The sequence below is a fragment of the Bos indicus x Bos taurus genome, chromosome 22 (assembly GCF_003369695.1).
Source record: "Bos indicus x Bos taurus breed Angus x Brahman F1 hybrid chromosome 22, Bos_hybrid_MaternalHap_v2.0, whole genome shotgun sequence".
NCBI lineage: Eukaryota > Metazoa > Chordata > Mammalia > Artiodactyla > Bovidae > Bos > Bos indicus x Bos taurus.
Window position 1 is genome coordinate 32112872 of NC_040097.1, and position 20164 is coordinate 32133035.

The 20164-nt window shown below is 38.8% G+C and overlaps 1 protein-coding gene across 1 annotated transcript in view; it reads left to right on the top strand.

Annotated features, from left to right (window-relative positions):
- The first annotated feature begins 284 nt into the window (after window positions 1-284).
- PPP4R2 (protein phosphatase 4 regulatory subunit 2) overlaps window positions 285-20164 on the top strand; it is a 51674-nt gene continuing 31794 nt past the window's right edge. The window contains exons 1-2 of the mRNA XM_027522263.1: window positions 285-566; window positions 1518-1599. Coding sequence (XP_027378064.1) covers window positions 533-566; window positions 1518-1599 — 116 coding nt within the window. The 5' untranslated portion in view covers window positions 285-532. The remainder of the gene's footprint in view (window positions 567-1517; window positions 1600-20164) is intronic.

The following is a 20164-nucleotide window of genomic DNA, read 5'->3' on the forward strand; positions in this document are numbered from 1 at the left end:
CATCATTGTACAGACGGGGAAAGGGAGGCTCAGAGGGACTGATTAAATAGCTCAAGGTCACACAGCTAGCCAACAGCAGGGATCCACAGTCAAACTGTTTGCGCCGCCCCGCCGCCTAGACCACTCCGCCTCCAGCTTGGTGCAGGCAGCTCCGGCCAACCCAAGGGATAGGCGGGGCGGCCCTACCGGGTCTGGGGGCTGGCCGCGGCCGCACGCCTCCGCCGCGCACGCGCTCTCGGGCTCCGGGTCCGGACGCGCCGCGGGCGCGAGGACGGCGGAGAGGAGCGTGCGCGCGGTGACGTGCCGGGCGCCATGTTGGAGGGCTGGTGGTAGCGGCTCGGGGAGGTGCTCGCTCTCTCGGTCTCGCTCTCTCGCTCGCTTCCCCCAGCTCCCTTCGGTGCCCCCCCCGAATCGCCTGCGTGCCGGAGTGTGTGCGAGGGAGGGGGAGGGCGTCGGGGGGGTGGGGGGAGGCCTTCCGGTCCCCGGGAGACCCGCGGAAGGAGGCGGAGGCTGCGAGGGACTCCGGGAAGCCATGGACGTCGAGAGGCTGCAGGAGGCGCTGAAAGGTGGGGGTAGCTGCCCCCTCTCCCTTCCTCCTCACCCTCCGTGGCCGCCTCTCCGTTCCCTTCTGGGCGAGTGACTCCGCGGGGCCAGGCTGGGGGGAGGGCGCGCTTCCCCGGCTCCCATCCCCCTCCCCCTTTCCCGGGGGCGGGGAGCCCCGTGGGCAGCTCCCTCCCGCCCCGCTCTGGGCTTTGTGTCGGCCGCCGGCGTCTGGGCTGGGGGAGGGGAGTCGGGAAGCTCTCGAGGGGGCCCCGGTCCCTCTCCCACTCCCCGTGAACGTTTCGTGGGCCCGCAAACCCCTCGCAGGCAGGCTTCGTTCTCTGTCATCCCCTTTCTTGCACACCGGACTTCGAGGGGAGAGAAAAAGTGAAAGGTTTTAGGGCGGGGGTAGAGGGGGCGGCAGAGCAACTTTGAAGTGTCTCTGGAGGCCCTTTTTTCAAAGCTTCTGGAGTCATTTTCCACGCGCCCCAATTCTGAAGTGGTCGCCTTCCCAGCTCCGAACTGCTCGCCGTCCGAGCAACAGGCTTGAGAACTTAGAATACGTGATTGCAGCGTTTTGAGAATTAGACTTTGATACCAAGGATCATTGGTTGATGACTGCAAGAGGGAGCTGGTGTTTCATATAACGCAGATTTATCAACCTCACGTAAACAGTTTGGGGGGTGTTGGGATTTGGGGTTTGTATTTTAACAGGTCTTTGAGATGAATCCCCGGACTACATTAAGGATGGTTGGTGGAGAAGTGCCCCCTTTAGGAAGGGTCTCGTTATCTGTAAAGAGTGACATGTGAAGTTGGAGAGTCAGGTGGAATTTATTTGGGAGGCTTTTTAAATTAAAAAAAAATTAATTTCTTAATATGAGGAATGACTGGAGAGGAAAGTTTGTTTTTAAAGGGCATTGGAAATGGTTGGTGGACTTTGAAAAATACTAATAACTTTTGTTTCTTCCCTTATCTAGATTTTGAGAAGAGGGGGAAAAAAGAAGTTTGTCCGGTCCTGGATCAGTTTCTTTGTCATGTAGCCAAGACTGGAGAAACAATGTGAGTTGAGAACATGTAATCGTATTCATAAACCTGTGTGTCCTTAAGAATCGCTTAGGAAAGGGACAGAAGTGTATTTCATAAGCATTGACTAATCCATCTGTCTAAATTGTACAAGCCCCATATTTAAAGCATTTATTCAGTGTATATGCTTCATTCACTTCACACCATGCTCTGTAATGAATTTTTAAATTGTATTAAAATTTTTCTTTATGCTTTTGCACATTTAGAATGTATTAGTCTAGAACAGCCAGAAAAAGGAAAAATGCATGTTCCATTGTGACTCTCTTTGGCCATAACAAGCGGGCTTATTTCCAGAATTCTGTGGCTTTGATTCTATTTCAGATTCTTTTTTTTTTTGGTGGTATTTTCTCATATTGTCCGGTATCCAGCCTTTTGTTGTCATTTATATATGTGGGTGCTGGAAGTGTCACTACTGTTTATTCTCCTGGGCACTCAGGGTGATTATCTGACAAATTCCAGATGCTACAGTCTTGACTGTCCTGTAAACTTTCTAGGATAGCTAACTTGTTAGCATATGCTCAGCATTTTATTAGGCTTGATTCCAAATGTTGTGAATCTGAAACTTACACTGTGAAGTTAAGACTGTTTTCAAAGGAACATTTATGAATCTAAGACTTGCACTGTGACGTTAAGATTGTTTTCAAAGGAACATATTGTTTGGTTGTGTCTAGTGTGTTTTGCAGTTGTTTTCATTCTTGGGCTGTTTATTTGTAGAGAGCAGTGCAGATTTGATGACTGGTTTGTAGTCTTGTCTTTGTGTAGGGGTAGGGAGCAGGAAGGGGAGAGGTTTTGGAAGGTGTAGTGTTAAAAAGTGGGGTTTTTAAAAATTCTTTTTGAGGCCTAATAAAAAGAGTGTAAGCTTCAGCAATTATGTAATGTATCCTTTGTTTGGCTTTATTAGCAAATGTTCATTTCTTACAAGATTTGCTTATAGTTGCAGCATAGTCTCCTGATAACTAGCCTGCTTTTAAAAGGGGCGGGGGGAACCTCTTTAATGGCCATGGCCAACAAACTGAAACTCCTTGGTGCTTATTAATATTACCAGTCACCTTAGGAATTTGATGCGTTCAATCTTAAGTTTATACTTACTGCCTTAAAAAAGTGGAACCCGTCAGAATTTTAAAAAAGTAATTTTTGCTTCTGAGTTATAGTCTCTCAGAACATCTTGATTTAAAAAAAAATTGATGCTGAATGACTAATTTGTATTAATTGTTAGTTGGTCCTAACTTATATCTCTATAATAGCAGGAGGAGAAGCGTTTTACTTCAGAGTTTTAATAAACAAGATTGTTTGGAGTTAAATACTTAAAACCTCTTTCTGGGTCTGTGGAGATTGCCTTCCCTTCTTGATACAGTGCATTGGCCGTAAATGTATAAATAGTTAAAAGTTTCTTCAAGGAAGCTTTTTAATATCCTGTTTGACTGGATCACCAAGTGGCTTGGGAAATTTAACCTGATTTTTCTGGACAATTATTTATCTAATAGAGGACTTTAGAAGATCATCAATTGTCCCATCCTTGTCTACACTCCTGCTCCCTCCCTCCCAATCTCTAGATCTTACTATTTTTGTCTTACTATTTTGTCTTACTATTATGTCTTACTACTACAGGTCTTACTATTTTTGTATTAAAATGACTGGTGGTGTTAGATTCTTTATGGATTTTGGAAGATATTTTTAAATTTATGATTCAGACAGTTTTTACATTTAGTTTTATTTAGCCTTTGGTTTTTTTAAGCAATTTGAGCATGCCTTAACTTTTGATATGGAAATTTGCAGTTTCCGTCATCATTTATGGTTAAACTGAGCTCTGTCTAACTTCTAAGATTGTAAATAGGAGAATGAAAATCTAAAGGATAGCAGTTCAGATCTTTCTGATGTTTTAGTATAGGTGGGTTTCTTAAGAATTCCTGGATTTCTTCCCCTCATTTCTGATTTTAGAAAATAAGTTTATTCAGTAATTTTTTTTTTTTTTAAACCCTTCATTTATTGAAAAGAACTTCATTTATTGAACTATGTATTTTGGTAAATTTTGACATCTGCACTCATGAAACTATCACTGTGCTCCAGGTGGAGACTATATAAACATTACTCCCTCTTGCCCTTTGTTACCTGTCTTCCATGTGTGTGTTCTCATCCCCTCAGGTAGATTAGTTAGCATGTTCTGAAATTGTATGTAAATGCAATCATACAGTGTGTTCTTTGCCTTTTAACATTTTTTTTTTTTTAATTGGAGGAGAATTGCTTTATGTCTGCCTTTTTTCACTCAGGGTAACTTAAGATGACTCCATGTCCAGAAATCAATAATTGATTCCTTTTTATTTTTGAGTAGCAGTCTTTACATGGATATCCTACAGATTTTGTTTCATTTACTTGTTGATGGACATTCGCATTATTTCCAGGTTTAAAAAAAAAAAAACCTATGAACATTTTTGTATGTGTGTTTGTATTCATTCTTTTCTCTTGGATAGCAACCCGTCCATGAGTGGAATGGTTGGGTCATATGGTATGTGTATGTTTAACTTTAGAAACTGCCAAACTGTTTCCTAGAGTGATTGTACCAGTTTACTTTTCCACTAGCAGTATGGGAGTTCAGATCAGTTTCTCCACATCCTTTCCAACACTTACTATGATCAGTCTTACTCATGTCAGGTATTCTAATAGGTACCTATGGCATAGGAATTGTAATTTGTATTTGCCTAATTACTAATGATGTTGAGCGTCTTTTCAAGTGTTTATTTACTGTTTGTGTATCTTTAGTAAGTTGATGCTTCACATCTTCGCCCATTTCAAAATGGAGTTCTTTGATTTCTTACTGGATTTTGAGAGTTCTTTATATATGGATACAAATTCTTTATCTAATGTGGTTTGCAAATACTCGACTGTGTGGGTTATCTTTATTCTCTTAACAGTGTATTTGAAAGTGAAATTTTAAATTTAATTCCATTTTGATTTTTAAAAATTTCCTCTCTTGAAGGATTCTTACTGCATTATTTGTTGTGATCATTTGTTCTTCTATGCTTTCTAGTTTAGTCATTGTTTCCTGAAGTAGTTTTTTCTGTTCTGGATCTTTGCTGTATTCTATTGCTTCATTTTCTGAGTTTCTCTGACTGACTTGCATCATTTTTCTCATGTTTTTAGCTCCTTTTGAAATAGTTTAAGGTTTTTGATCAAGTCTTTCTAGCTCTGCTTCACTGTCTTAAGGGATGTTATTCTGCTCCTTATTCTCCTTTTCTCTTAACAACAGTTTCATATCTGATTTGACCTTGATATTTTCTGTCTTGCATTTTTATATAAAAGTAGTTTTCCTGAACTTTTGAGTAGGAGTCATGGTTCAGAGTAGCTGTTGTAACTTCCCAGAGCTCTCATTGTTTTTGTGAAGTGTTAGAGCATGGAGCTTGCTTTCTGAAATTTCTAGGTTTTGTTTTGCTTTTATTTGGAGCTTCTGTTTCCTTTATCTTGTCTCTTTCTCTTGTGTGTGGGGTCTCCTCTGGATGGGAGGTCTGGTGGGTCACTTTCAAGAGCTCATGGGAACAAGACTTTGTCGCTTTCAGCTCTTGTTGGAGGTTTTTCTGTTCATTTATTTATTTATTTTTAAAATTTTATTTTATTTTTAAACTTTACATAATTGTATTAGTTTTGCCAAATATCAAAATGAATCCGCCACAGGTATACATGTGTTCCCCATCCTGAACCCTCCTCCCTCCTCCCTCCCCATACCATCCCTCTGGGTCGTCCCAGTGCACTAGCCCCAAGCATCCAGTATCGTGCATCGAACCTGGACTGGCAACTCCTTTCTTACATGATATTTTACATGTTTCAATGTCATTCTCCCAAATCTTCCCACCCTCTCCCTCTCCCACAGAGTCCATAAGACTGTTCTATACATCAGTGTCTCTTTTGCTGTCTCGTACACCGGGTTATTGTAACCATCTTTCTAAATTCCATATATATGCGTTAGTATACTGTATTGGTGTTTTTCCTTCTGGCTTACTTCACTCTGTATTGGAGTAATACATATCTCAGTTTCAGCTGTTCTCAGATTGACCTGCCATGATTTCTTGTGAACAACTGTTGGCTATTTTGTGTTTCTCCTATTTGTAGCCCTTTCAGATACACTATGACTTCTGTTTCCTCGTGTACAGATTCTTATAATGTTCAGGTCATCTGACCGTGAGTTTTTCCTCATTAACTTATTTTGGGGGGATTGTGAGATAACCTTATTCAGGTAGATAAATGTTTTTGCTTATTGGTTTTGGGTTTTGCTGTCTACTTAACATCTGACATAAGGGGTTTTGGAGAGATGAAAAATTCTAGCACCTCTGCCATCCTTTTAGAATTACGCTATTTAGGAGAACTTTGTAAGTCAGTCCCTGTTAAGTTAGTTTCTTCATCTGTAAGATGGGGATAATGATAGTACTGCATAGCATGAGTACATCATACATGGAAAACTTAGAAAACCACACACTGCTTGGTAAAGTGTTAACATTATTTATTTACTCAATAAATAGTAGTTGTTAATTGTGTTGATACTGCTTATATTGAGTCTGCTTTTTTCCCTCCTTGCAGTTTCAAGCACTTTGTGTTTATTAATTTTGACATATCACTAAGAAAATCACAGTTAAGTTACTTTAAAGTAGTAGTAATCAACAACTGAGATGTGCATCATTATAAATAAAATCTCCTTAAGTCCGTGAAGCTGCTAAATCCTTCTCTGGCTTTCTTTAGGAGGGAATTTTGTCTGGCATAGTGTTGGATACTTGGAATGTTATTTCTAAAATGTCAGTTTCACATACTACCTTTGGGATTTTTGCCACATCCTAGCATCTGTATAATTATTTATTTTTAGGTTAGGTTACTTTTTTCTTTAGATTTTTTTTTTAAGATGTAAAAATACTACAGATAGAGATTAAGCCCTCATTTTGCCCCTCCCCAGAAGTATAATCATTATGTTAATTTCTTCCTATTAATCTAATGAGAAATAAAGTCTGAAACCAGTGGTTTGCTGAATTAGTTACATCTTTCTGCATCTTTTTAAAATCTATGAATAATAAAGTGTTGATTAGTATTGATTACCCATGTGCCATCTAAATTCCTGTCATGTATGTGCCATTATCACAGCGGTACACAGAGTAAGCACAGTAGATTTTCAGTAAATAAAGTTAAGTGTGGATGTCCTTTTGCATTTAAATATTTTAGTAACTGCAGTGATTAAGATGGGAACATGAAGAAAATTATAGTTTTTTTACTTTGTTTCATCACATCGAACCTGCAAACCCAGTATGTCGTGTACACTGCACAGTGTCTACTGCGTGAGGCCCTAGAAGCTAGATGTGCCAACTTTGTTTTCTGACTGGAATTAACTTCAACTCTTCAATCATTTGGGTGTACAAATGAGTTCATATTTTCCATGTTTAGTCCAAATTTTTACTAGTAGTTGGCTAGTCCCCTAATTTCATGAGAGTTAGCATGTGGTAATGTCATTCTTGAAAGGAGCATGGCTTGATTCTGAATTTAGGTTAGCAGCGTGTCTGTGTGAATTAGGACTGATCATTTGTGAACCTATTTCTGCACTTGAAAAATGGGGTTTATACCATGTCGTTGCCTCAGATATTGTGAGGATGTGAATAAATGAAAATATGTAACTATAGATAGTAAAATTGGGGAAAGAATAAAAACTACAGTTGTCTATGTGTTGAGCTTAAATAAGAGAGCATTTGGTTCATGAAACAAGTCTGAGGTACTTAATCTTGTGGAAAGAGCTGGTTTGAGAGTGAGGACAGCGACAGACAGGCCTGGGTTTGAATTCCCAGCTCTACCACTTAGTCTGTCACCAAGGCAGGCCGACTGACTACTTGATGCCTTATTTCCTTATAGTAAATATAGATAATGAAGTAAATCTACCTCACGGGATGTTGTGGTGATTCACTGGGTTTATACTTTGTAAGTGTTTAACTTGGTCCCTAGTGGACAGTGACAGCCCTCTCCTCCCTTCCACTACTGTTTTAGTTTCCAACAAGTTACGTACCATGAGCCACACTTCTTTCAGACATTGAATGAGGAGCTTAGAAGGGGTGATTTCCAAGCTTCCTTCCATTTCAGAAGCCTTGTAGGAGTTTATATTATGGCAGTAGTTAGCGGGGTGGTATTGCAGTAACAGTGATTAAGGGTGGGGCATAATCATAGTGGTTGCTGTTAAATGTCTGCCAGTGGTGAAGATGTTAACTGCTGGGGGTATGTTGCATAGGTCAGTAGTTTGGAGACAATTAAAAAAAAAATGAGGATCACTTGTCTGTACTTGGATGAGAGACACCAGCCAGTGTTCTCACTAGCTCATGAGAGCCACAAAGGGGTTCCCATGATGTCTGTCTTGGAGGCACTTACAAGTTGCCTTTTATCTGCATCCAGAGATCTTCTTTGTGCCTGCCAGTGAGCGTGAATTCGTAATGCTTATGGATTGTTGGGAAGCCTGTCACCAACTTCACGTGGTTTCAAAACATCATCTTAGTAAGAACATAAGGAATTTATGGTCCAGTAAGAAGATAAGGAATTTATGATTCACAGCCTGCAATAATTTCCCTCTGTTTTGTGGACTATTGGTCTTTTACCTTTTTGATATGGGAGTTTATTGGGGTGGAAGGGTGAGTGAGTGTTCGTGTTTGTGTCTGCCTTCCTAAATCAGTTTTCAGTATTAATAGCAGAAAAATTTAAGTCACTTAGCAAAACAGTGTAGACAGTTGAAGAGGAGACTGTCACCTGTTATTTAATTTAGTACTTATGCCTGTGAAAGCTTTATATTTTAAAATACTTGGTGAACGTGAGAACTGTTAGGTCTTCATTTTTGCTAGGCCTTCAGATGTCTTCAGTTGCTCATTTTTGTTTTCTTTGGTTTCACCCATTTTATGTATGCTATTTATATAAAAAGCAGTCCTTTTTATGTATCAGGGTGTCTGGGTTTGACAGTCCTTATAACCACCCTCCTAACTCTGTTCCTATCAAAATAGATTGAATATGACTGAGAACATACGCCATTGATTGTAAAGTGTATAAGAGCTAATTTAAGTCTCAATTAGTAAAAAAAAAAAAAATAATAATAAAAAATATATAAATAATAGTAATAATGTGCCATATAGTAAATAACATGTCATATGTGGTAGTTCAAGTAGGGCTTTTTTACAAAGTACCAGTTTGACTTTGTGGCGAGGTGGCGGGGTGGATAGCTTTATTGAGACAATCTACTGTAGAGTAAAAGACAAACTTGGAGCTGTTTATGTCAAGGTATCTCTGTTGTCTCTGTGCTTACATCTCCTTGACTCGAGGTTAGCAGGCTGTTCTGGTTTCATTATAAGCTGTTTCAGTGACCGTGATGGAGTAAATTAGTCACCTAAGCCCTCTTTTGCTCTGTTCCCCAGCTGAAAAGATGATTAATAACACTTAGGTCACAGCGTTTTTATGAAATACCAGGCATTCAACAACCACCAGGTCCAGTACCAAAATAAGGAACAATTGGGGCTTCCCTTGTAGCTCAGTTGATAAAGAATCTGCCTACAATGCAGGAGACCCAGGTTCGATTCCTGGGTTGGGACGATCCTCTGGAGAGAGAAATGGCAACCCACTCCAGTATTCTTGCCTGGAGAATCACATGGACTGCAGCCTGCCAGGCTCCTCTGCCCATGGGGTTGCAAGAGTTGGACACGACTTAGCGACTAAACCAAGCATTCAACAAATCATAGATTGTTTATATACTGTGATATAAAAAATAGAAATGAATAGTAAAAATGACAGTTACTTAATACTAGTTTTGATACCTGCAAGTTTTTGTAGCTTACTGAAATGAAATCCTAGGAATGAAAACATACTGACTGGTAATATGATCTCAGTTCTCTAATCTCATCAAGCTTCTTTATACTTGTGACTGAGCTGACTGGCTTGTCAGAATTTGGCTTCAGCTATTATATTTTTTCCTTCCTATAGCCAAGTCTGACTTAGACTGTCTCAGATGTGCATACCTGTACTTGTACTATCTCCTTATTTGCCTGAGCTACCTGCAGGAGGTGAGGCCTTTTTAGTATTTTGACTCTTTTAAGTCTGATTCTGCTAATGTTATTTTTTGTTGTATGTGGTGCTGGTTAGTACTTCTACCTAGTTAGAGTCTTTGATTTTGAGGTGGTGAGTCAGAAATCTTGGGACTAGAATTTTCACATAAGAACTTCTATTTCAGGTTTTGGGTTTTTGTTTTTGTTTTTTTTCCTTCCTTAAAGGTGTACCTTTAATGAACATTTATTTTGTGCCAGACACTGTCAGATGTTTAAAGTGCTTGCCCTAATTTAATCTTCACTATTACTCTCTGAAGTAGGTATCTCCTTTTTAAAATAAGGGTACCAAGGGTCGCAGAACTTAATAGTTTTGATGGTGCAGCTGGTGAGTGACAGAATTGGGTTTTAAACTCAAGGCATTCTGATTTCAGACGGTAAAGAATTTGCCTGCAACATGTGAGAACTGGGTTTGATCTCTGGGTTGGGAAGATCCCCTGGAGGAGAGCATGGCAACCCACTCCCAGTAGTCTTGCCTGGAGAATCCCCATGGACAGAGGAATCTGGTGGCTTACAGTCCATGGGGTCTCAAAGAGTCAGACACAACTGAGGGACTAAGCACAGCACAGCAGATTCTGACTTCAGATTCTCCCATAACCTGTACTTTGTACCACTTGGCACTTGTTCAGCAATCTTCTCACATCTGAGAATCCTTACAAAACTACTTAGAATTTGAAGCTTCACATTTGGTAGGAATCTGTTATCACTGTTATTTTTGTAATTTCTGAGGCTTTTATGCTGTTTACCCAAGCCAGACCCTGCATACCTGTCCAGCCCCCCTTCCTTGTGCTGTATTGTGATATCATCACCTAAGGCACTGACACTACAGATAGTTTCCTGGGGAAGGGGGTTGTGGCACGTATGGGGAAGGTGGTGGTGGAGGTTTGGTCATAAGTTGTGTCCAACTCTTAGAACCTTAGGGACTAGAGGCTTCTCTGTCTGTGGGATTTCTCAGGCAAGAATACTGAAGTGGGTTGCCATTTCCTTCTCCAAGAAAAACTATTAGGGGATATTGATTGAAAGAGTTAGTAAGGTAGGTGACTTGATGTACCCTAACATTTGTAATTTTGATCATTTTCCAGTGATGTCAAATGCTGAAACTTTTCAGTAATTGTAATTTTGCAGAGGTATAAATTGGAAGCATATAGGTAGTGAGACTGTTGTACTTTTAGCTGGAATGTATACGCCTCTTTAATATATGCATCTTGAATTTGTTATTCTCAATCACCCAAAAATCTTACCTTTGTGATATTGGGAGGTAGGTGATACTATTTACAGGTGGTGAAATGAGAAAGTACATACTATACAAGGATTTGAAGTTTGATTTAAGAGGTTTTATGCTTCCTTGGTAGCTCAGCTGGTAAAGAATCCACCTGCAATGCAGGAGACCCTGGTTTGATTCCTGTGTTGGGAAGATCCGCTGGAAAAGGGATAGGCTAGCCACTCCAGTATTCTTGGGCTTCCCTGGTGGCTCAGCTGGTAGAGAATCCACCTGGGAGATTTGGGTTTGACCCCTGGGTTGGGAAGATACCCTGGAGAAGGGACTGGCTACAGACTCCAGTATTCTGGCCTGGAGAATTCCATCCACTGTATAGTCCGTGGGGTCACAAAGTGTTAGATACGACTGAGCAATTTTCACTTTCACTTTTTTCAAGAGGTTTTACAAGTGTATCTGTAATTTTTGCACTATTGTGTATTGTTGGGAAGGAGGGTGAGATAGCTTTTTGTTAACAACAAAATATTTCACTCAGAATTGTTTGTACTAAAGTGAATTTAGTATTTCTGGAGATGGTTTTATTCTGGTCTTATTTTAAGGGTACTGTCCATGAGGATTCTAAGGTAACTTTTGAGATTTTGGTCTTTTTTTCTCCAAGTGGTTCTTTAACTGGAGACTGGTCCATCTTTTCTAGGGCCTTTGCACATTAGAATATTTCTGCAAAGAGTAATATTGAAGTGGGTAGAATATGGCCTGGTTTTCTGTTATCACCTGTGAAGACTGTTGGTAAACTCTGGGTTTTCCTGTTAATAGGCTGTTGTAAGATAATTTTGTCCTAACTGTTCATATTGGAGGGTTCCTGGGTATACCTTGTTACCTTGTCATCCACTTTTCTGATAAGTGTGGTTGCTGGCATTTGGTTTTGCCATCTTAGTTGCTCTAGCATTTGGCAGAAGTGAATGCCACAACTAGAATTTGGCCACTTTATTAATCTTTTTTCTTGTTTGGATTGGGCCACTTTAAAAAATTCCAAAATGTTAGGTGAGTATATGGACAAGTGGTAAATATTAATACTTGCAGAACTTTCAGTGTTTCTAAAAAGACTGAAAGTTCTACAAGTATCTTAAATCTGGGGAATATCACATATATGCTTTTCAATTTTATATCTCCATATTGGTTAACAAGTTTGGTTAGAATAACTGCATTCTGAATTTAATGGATCATTAATTTAATTATTGTATCTGTAATAAGTTAGATTAAAATCATGTGCAAAGATTATGGAAATTAATACTCCTTTGGAGAAGCCTGTCTAGTTTTAAAAGCTTTTTATTTTAAAAATGCTCACAGGAATAAAGAGAAATCAAACTATACTGTTAACCTATTTTGTGTATATTCTTAATAGATTTTTTAAATGCATGTATGTGTAAAGGTTCTTTTAAACGTGATACCAAATTCTGCAGTTTGGTTTTTGTAACTTGCTGTATTTATATATCTTTTATCAAAACACATCACTGATTTTTTTGGGGTCGCGTGTATTCAATTCTTTGACTATTTAGCGTCTTTTTTGATGGTCTTAAAGGGTTGTTTACAGTTAAAACAATTCAAACGATGCTTAAGTGAGCATAATTATGTTGGCACAGATGCAAAAATGGGGTTTATGGGTTGGAATTTATGTGCATTATTGTCTTGATAGATAATGCCAACTGGCCTTCAAAAACATTTTTTTTTTTCATTCAAATCCCAAAGAAGGGCAATGCCAAAGAATGTTCAAACTACCGCATAATTGCACTCATTTCACATGCTAGTAAAGTAATGCTCAAAATTCTCCAAGCCAGGTTTCCATAGTACATGAACTGTGAACTTCCAAATGTTCAAGCTGGATTTAGAAAAAGCAGAGGAACCAGAGATCAAATTGCCAACATCTGTTGGATCATAGAAAAAGCAAGAGAATACCAGAAAAACATCTATTTCTGCTTTATTGATTACACCAAAGCCTTTGACTGTATAGCAAACTGTGGAAAATTCTTAAAAAAGATGGGAATACCAAACCACCTGACCTGCCTCCTGAGAAATCTGTATGCAGGTGAAGAAGCAACAGTTAGAACTGGACATGGAACAACAGATTGGTTCCAAATTGGGAAAGGAGTATGTCAAGGCTGTATATTGTCCCCCTGCTTATTTAACTTATATGCAGAGTACATCATGAGAAATGCTGAGTTGGATGAAGCACAAGCTGGAGTCAAGATTGCTGGAAGAAATACCAATAACTTCACATACGCAGATGACACCACCCTTGTGGCAGAAAGCAAAGAAGAACTAAAGAGCCTCTTGATAAAAGTGAAAGTGGAGAGTGAAAAAGTTGGCTTAAAGCTAAACATTCAGGAAACGAAGATTGTGGCATCTGGTCCCATCACTTGGTGGCAAATAGATGGGGAAACAATGGAAACAGTGAGAGGCTTTATTTTTGGGGGCTCCAAAATCACTGCAGTTGGTGACTGCAGCCATGAAATTAAAAGATGCTTGTTCCTTGGAAGAAAAGCTGTGACCAACCTAGACAGCATATTAAAAAGCAGAGACATTACTTTGCCAACAAAGGTCCATCTAGTCAAGGCTGTGGTTTTTCCAGTAGTCATGTATGGATGTGAGAGTTAGATTGTAAAGAAAGCTGAGTGCTTTCTTTACATTAAGCTGAAAGCATAAATTCTTTTGAAGCGTGGTGTTGGAGAAGACTCTTGAGAGTCCCTTGGACTGCAAGGAGATCCAACCAGTCCAACCTAAAGGAAATCGGTCCTGACTATATTGGAAGGACTGATGCTGAAGTTGAAACTCCAATACTTTGGCCACCTGATGCAAAGAACTGACTCATTTGAAAAGGCCCTGATGCTGGGAAAGATCGAAGGAAGGAGAAGGTAACGACAGAGGATGAGATGGTTGGATGACATCACCGGCTCTGTGGACATGAGTTTGGGTAAACTTCCGGAGTTGGTGATGGACAGGGAGGCCTGGCGTGCTACAATCCATGGGGTCGCAAAGAGTCGGACATGACTACACGACTAAGCGACTGAACAGAACTGTATACAAACAGTATATCAAAGTTACCTGTCCAGTGTCAGCACTGAGCATTATTAGACTATTAAGTCTGAAAATCTGATAGATGAAAAATGTTACCTCATTTTAATGTGCTTTCTTTTCTTTTACTCCAGGGTATTTGCATTTGTTTATTGCTTTTTGTTGTTTTCCGTTTCCCTCATTTATTAAACTATGATTTGTCCCTTTGTTTTCAGTCTTTTTGCTAGATTTTTATTTTTAAAATAATAGAGTAGCTTGATAAAGTTGCTTTTAAATAAGGTATGCTTCTATTGTATTAGGAATAATTTGAGTTTAAAATAGTCTCATGATGGTCTAAACTGTATAGGAAAAGGTGGTCTTTGTTGTAATGGGTAGATGGAATTGTTATTTCTGGCATGTATCTGTCTTTTTTTCTCCCATTCCCGAGACAGGTAGTCATATTTATCAGTAAAAGAAACTTCAAATACAAAGGTATATGTTTAATTTTTATGACTGTATTTGAAATTTTGTTATGGTAAATCCAGCCCCGCCCCCCGCCCCCCCCCACCCCTCCATGTGGCCCTTGTTTACTTATTTGTAAATAATCCTAAACAACAAGTTAGAAAAAGCTACATTCTGCCCTTGCTGCTGCTGCTTTAAGTCACTTCAGCCGTGTCCGACTCTGTGCGACCCCATAGACGGCAGCCCACCAGGCTCCCCCGTCCCTGGGATTCTCCAGGCAAGAACACTGGAGTGGGTTGCCATTTCCTTCTCCAATGCATGAAAATGAAGAGTGAAAGTGAAGTCACTCAGTTGTGTCCGACTCTTAGTGACCCCATGGACTGCAGCCCACCAGGCTCCTCCACCCATGGGATTTTCCAGGCGAGAGTACTGGAGTGGGGTGCCATTGCCTTTTCCCATTCTGCCCTTAGGTTGACTGAATACTGAGAACATGCTGTGAACCTCAAAATGTCATGAAGTCCTAGTCAAGCAGAAGAAGTGAAAATACTCCCCACCCCAAAACGGACATATCTTAAAGATTGTTTCCTACTATCTTAAAATTAGTTTTGAATAAATACATACTTTTATTTAAATGTAAGTAAAATACTTAACAGTGTTTAAGGAAAAATAATTGAAGATGTGTGAGAATTTTGAGATGTGGGATTTATCTCCAAGTTTGCATTTAATGATGTAATTTACTTCACTTTCCTTTTCAATACTTCATAACTGTTCTCAGCCAGGGATAACAACATCTGGAGACATTTCTGGTTGTTATAAATGGAGGGTGCAGCTGGCATCAGGATACAGTGAGTGCCAGGAATGCTCCAGGGCATGGGATAACACCCACAGCAAAGGGTTATCAAACCCAAAATATCAGTAGTGCTGAGGTTGAAAGATTTTGCTTCATAGGAAAAAGCATACATTAAGCTTTAAAAAGTCTTTGATAGTTTTGTTTTGTGACCTGTGAAATAAAAATATTGATATGTATAACCAAGGCTTCTTAGTTTTATCTTTTAGGATTCTGTTGATACTTGAGAAACTTAGTCTAATTTTGAGAAGTATACTTATCAAGATTTGATAGTTTAATTATAAAGTGTTCTCTTCCCTGATTTTCAGTTAAAGTCCAAAATGCTTTGCCTTTTATCTAATCAAATATTGTCTAGAAATCTTTCTCCTTGCTGGTTATACTCACAGCAGTCTTGACATTATATTTGTTGGGGAGGTTTTCCCACCAAGCAATTCTGAGTCTCCTACGATTCAGTTGTTACATGTTGTACTCAGAGTTAGCGTCAGATCTCACATGTTAAGGGCTTAGCCCCACAGTGCTGCCTCCCACCACCACCACCTGCAGACCAGTCACAACTCCAGGTTGTTAAACCTGTGTTTATGAACAACAGGCTCAAAATCAGAGGTTCTATAACCCCTTCCTCGGATTCTGTTAATTAGCTAGAGTGGCTCACAGAACTTAGGAAAACTGTTTACTATCTAGGTTACTGGTTTATTAATATTACACAGGATATTAAAGGTTATGAATGAATAGCCAAATGAAGAGATACCTGCGGTGAGGTCCAGAAAGGTTCTGAGCAGAAGATGAGATGCCTGTGGAGGTTGGGGTGCACCACCTTCCCAGCATGTGGATACATTACTGTTCACCAATCCAGACCAAGATTCACCAGTTCAGCTCTCTGAACCCCATAGATTACAGGTGTTTATTTTTTGGAGAAGGCAGTGGCACCCCACTCCAGTACTCTTGCTTGGAAAATCCCACGGACAGAGTTGCCTATTAGGCTGCAGTCCACGGGGTCACTAAGAGTTGGACACGACTGAGCAACTTCACTTTGACTTTTGACTTTGATGCATTGGAGAAGGAAATGGCAACCCACTCCAGTGTTCTTGCCTGGAGAATCCCAGGGATGGGGGAGCCTGGTGGGCTGCCGTCTATGGGGTTGCACAGAGTCGGACACGACTGAAGCGACTTAGCATAGCATTGAGGTTTTATCAACTGGGCATGATTGATGATTAATTCCACTTTTAGCCCCTCTCCAGAGAATGACAGTGGGAAGTGGGACTGAAAGCTTCAAGCTTCTGACTCGATGTTTCTGGTGACCAGTCTCCATCTAGGAACCTACCAAGAGTCAGAGTCACCTCATGAGAATAAAAGACTTATCACCCAGGAAATTCCAAAGAATTTAGTAGCTCTGTGTGAGGAACTGGGGCCAGAGACTAAATATTAGAACAAAAGATTCTCCTTAGAACCTTTATTTTCAAGGGTTTTAGGAGCTCTTAGGATCTAGGAGCAGAGACCAGTATGCATATTTCTTATTACTTCACAAATACACCATTAACTAGCTTCATTGGACCATTCTTCCATGTGTAGGGAAGAGAAAGAACCTTTAATTTCTCACTTTGTGGATGGAGTAACAACTTGGTATCTTAATTAATTGCTCTGTATGTACCTAGTCTATATGTACCCATGAACTCTGCTGACTGGTAGCGTGGCTGCTGTGTGTATCTCACAGAGTCACGGGCCACTACACAACCGGCCGGTACACCAGTGGAACATTAGTGAAGACAGTGTTGACCACTTCTCTCCCTCCAAAGGAGTTAGCTGCCCTAGCCACCCTTGCTTACTGTCTTTGAAACGGAAGGATTAAATTGAGCCTGAGACAGGTGAGAGAGAGAGAGTGGCTGTTTCTGTCATTTTTCAGATTTAACTGTGTGTTTAAGTGGAAGCATTCTTCATTACACATGGTTTTCACAGTCTGACAAGGTCATAGAAATTGGAAGTACAAATTAGAGAGGTTACCAAAACTGTGCATTTTAATGTAATTATTAATAATACTTCATTAAATATGATACACATGGTAAGCTGGGCAGAACACCAGGTGTACAGATGGAGACCAGGACTGTTCTAACTAGGGTATATGGTCACTCTCTTCTGAAGTTTCATTTGAAGCCTCCCTTGTATAGTATTACTAGTTTGTATCATTCTTTCTTAAACTTTCATCCTGTTCAATGGATACTTTTTGTCTTTGAAATTGTTTTCTTGATCTGAGTTCTATTTACCTTCCCAGTCTTGTCTCTTGCCAGGGTATATAACTTTGCCAAGTGATTTGCAGTTCACTGAGTATGCAGTGCTCTGTTTTGCTAGCATTGCATTGTAACATCTTTCTGTCATCATCTTGCCTCTGACATTTTCTTTAAGACTGTTCAGCCAGCTCCATTCAAGTGCATATGAATCTACTGAAAAGCTGTCTTGGATCTCCTTTTCTCCATAGAAACTACCATATTTCTGACATTCATCGATCAGATTTTCTATTTGTTTCTGTTTGTGGTTCTGTAGGCTTTGATGGGGCTGAAATTGCCTTGCTCAAAATGTGGTGCAGTGTAGGAGCTGGATTAAATATGTGACCACCAGGGAAGTCCCTCATTTAATGTTTTGCTCACTACTATTATCTGTATTTGCCAGTATCAGCTACGTTAACTTCATCTTTAAAGTTAGGACTAGGGGAAGCTTATAAATGTAGTTCCTTAAGAGAGTAATTTTTTTCAGTTGACCCTTAAGTCAGCATATGCTATAAGCATATGCTATAAGCTTAAGACAGAAGAATTCAACCAAAAATAATTACCATGTTTGATACACATTTCTATTTTTAAATTTTGGAGAGGTGAAAACTTTGGGGTCAAATAATACTAGCTTCATAATGTATGAAGTGCTGAAGAGATTAATTAGATTAGGTGGGAATAAAATTGAAATTGCTTCAAGTTTTTGCTTTTTTAATTTTTTCTGCTATGTATCAACATATAAATTCCAGATAGTCCTCAAAATTTTGACATAATTATAAATCTAAAAAAATAAAGGTTTAATCCTAGAATCTCTTTGCTACCTAGAAAGACATCTTAAAATTAAACTTCTGTAAATATTTCTCATCAGCATGTTTTTCCCCACATTTTAAATATCTCAGAAATTGATTCTTTCACACATCAGTAGTATCCTAGATTTCTTAAAATTTTCTTAAAATGATAGAGTCTTACAGTTGCTCCTGATTTATATCTGAATAATACAGTGTCGTTAGCTTTTTGAAGGTTTAGAAAACATAAGTGTTTTGGACCAGTAGTACAGACAGTTTGGAAGAATTATTTTGAAAGAAAGGCTTCTAAGTTTAGTGTTAGTAGATTGATTTAAGTGTTGGCATGTTTCAAGTAAGAAAAGGTTTTAAACATTTTAAGAGTAAGTTGCTATTTTATTTGGTTGGTAGTCTTTAAAGTTCAGGTTGGTATGAGGATTTGTGGATAAAATTATTTGCGATTGTTTTTAAAACATTCATAATTGAACTGTTATAAAAACCTTCAAATTATAGAAACACATAAATGGAATGAAGTTTTCCAAATGTGCTGATTTGGAAATTATTTGGTGTTAGTGTGAGGCATGGTTTTGAGAAATGCGGCCAAATATTTAAAATGTGGTGTGTTTTTTTTTTTTTATTATTATAAAAGTAGGGAAGTGTACCTTATTTAAAACAATTTGAACATTGTAGTCTTTGATAAAAGAAGTGAAAAGTCACCCTCATTCTATGCCTCTAAATACACTTACTATTTATATGCTCTCAGTAAAACAAAAAAGAAGGAATTTAATAAGTAGTTTCCAAAAAAAGAAAAAGTCATCAGAAAAAACTAAAGTGTACATGAGCAGACCTTTGTATTCTGAGGAATTCAAATTAAAATTTTCAGGCATACTTGAAAAAGAAATGCCAGTAGCCCTTTACAAATATAATTGGATCAACATTGCTTTTTAGTTTTCAGTCTGAATGTTTTTATTTCTGAATTCCCAGAATGAGTTTCACCATTCATCATTTAATTTTTCTTAATTTGTGATTTCACTGACTGTAAGCAATTATACTTTTTATATTTTTAAAAGGTGAAAAGTTCACATTGAAAAAAAGCTTTGTAGATATGTTTGGTTGACATGTATGATCTTTGGTCTTTCAAATTCATAAATACATTTATAAATTCAGATTTAATTTCTTATGTAGGGGAATCAAGCTTCAGAGCATTTATATATTTTGAAGTCCTACAATATTTATACTGGAAAAAGAGAAAATTCACCAAACTGTAGTCGGTGTTGAAGTTATAATAAAGAAGAAAATAGCTATAAAATGATGTGTCATAAGGAGAGTATCACTGTGTATAAGACATGCCAGATCTTTGACATTCTGGAGTTACACACAAATTAAAAACCCAAATTCTCTGAATCCTTTGGGTATTCTGCTAGACTGAATGTTCAAATGGCTCATTTGGGAAAGCACAAGCAGGCTTATATTAATTTACTAGCATCACACCATTTAAATAATAAAATGTTAAATAAACTTGTAATTTGAAAATTTGGAAGAGGCTTTTTTCCACAGCTTAGATTTCTGCTTAAAACTGGAGTATTAAAGATTTAATTTTGAAGGAATCTTCAGCATTTTGAAAGCATCAGATTTATTTTAAACTTTTTGCTTGGCAGCAACACAGAGTGATTTTGTTTTATGTAAGCCCAAAAGGAAACGAGAAGAGAAGGAGAGATTTATTGGAAGAATATTGAGGTAGTGCTTGGAATCAAAGCTTAAGCTATATCTCCAAGCCAGTGTGATAGATAGGGTGCTTCAGGGTATCAGCACTAGAAGTTGCTGGACACTTTTTTTTT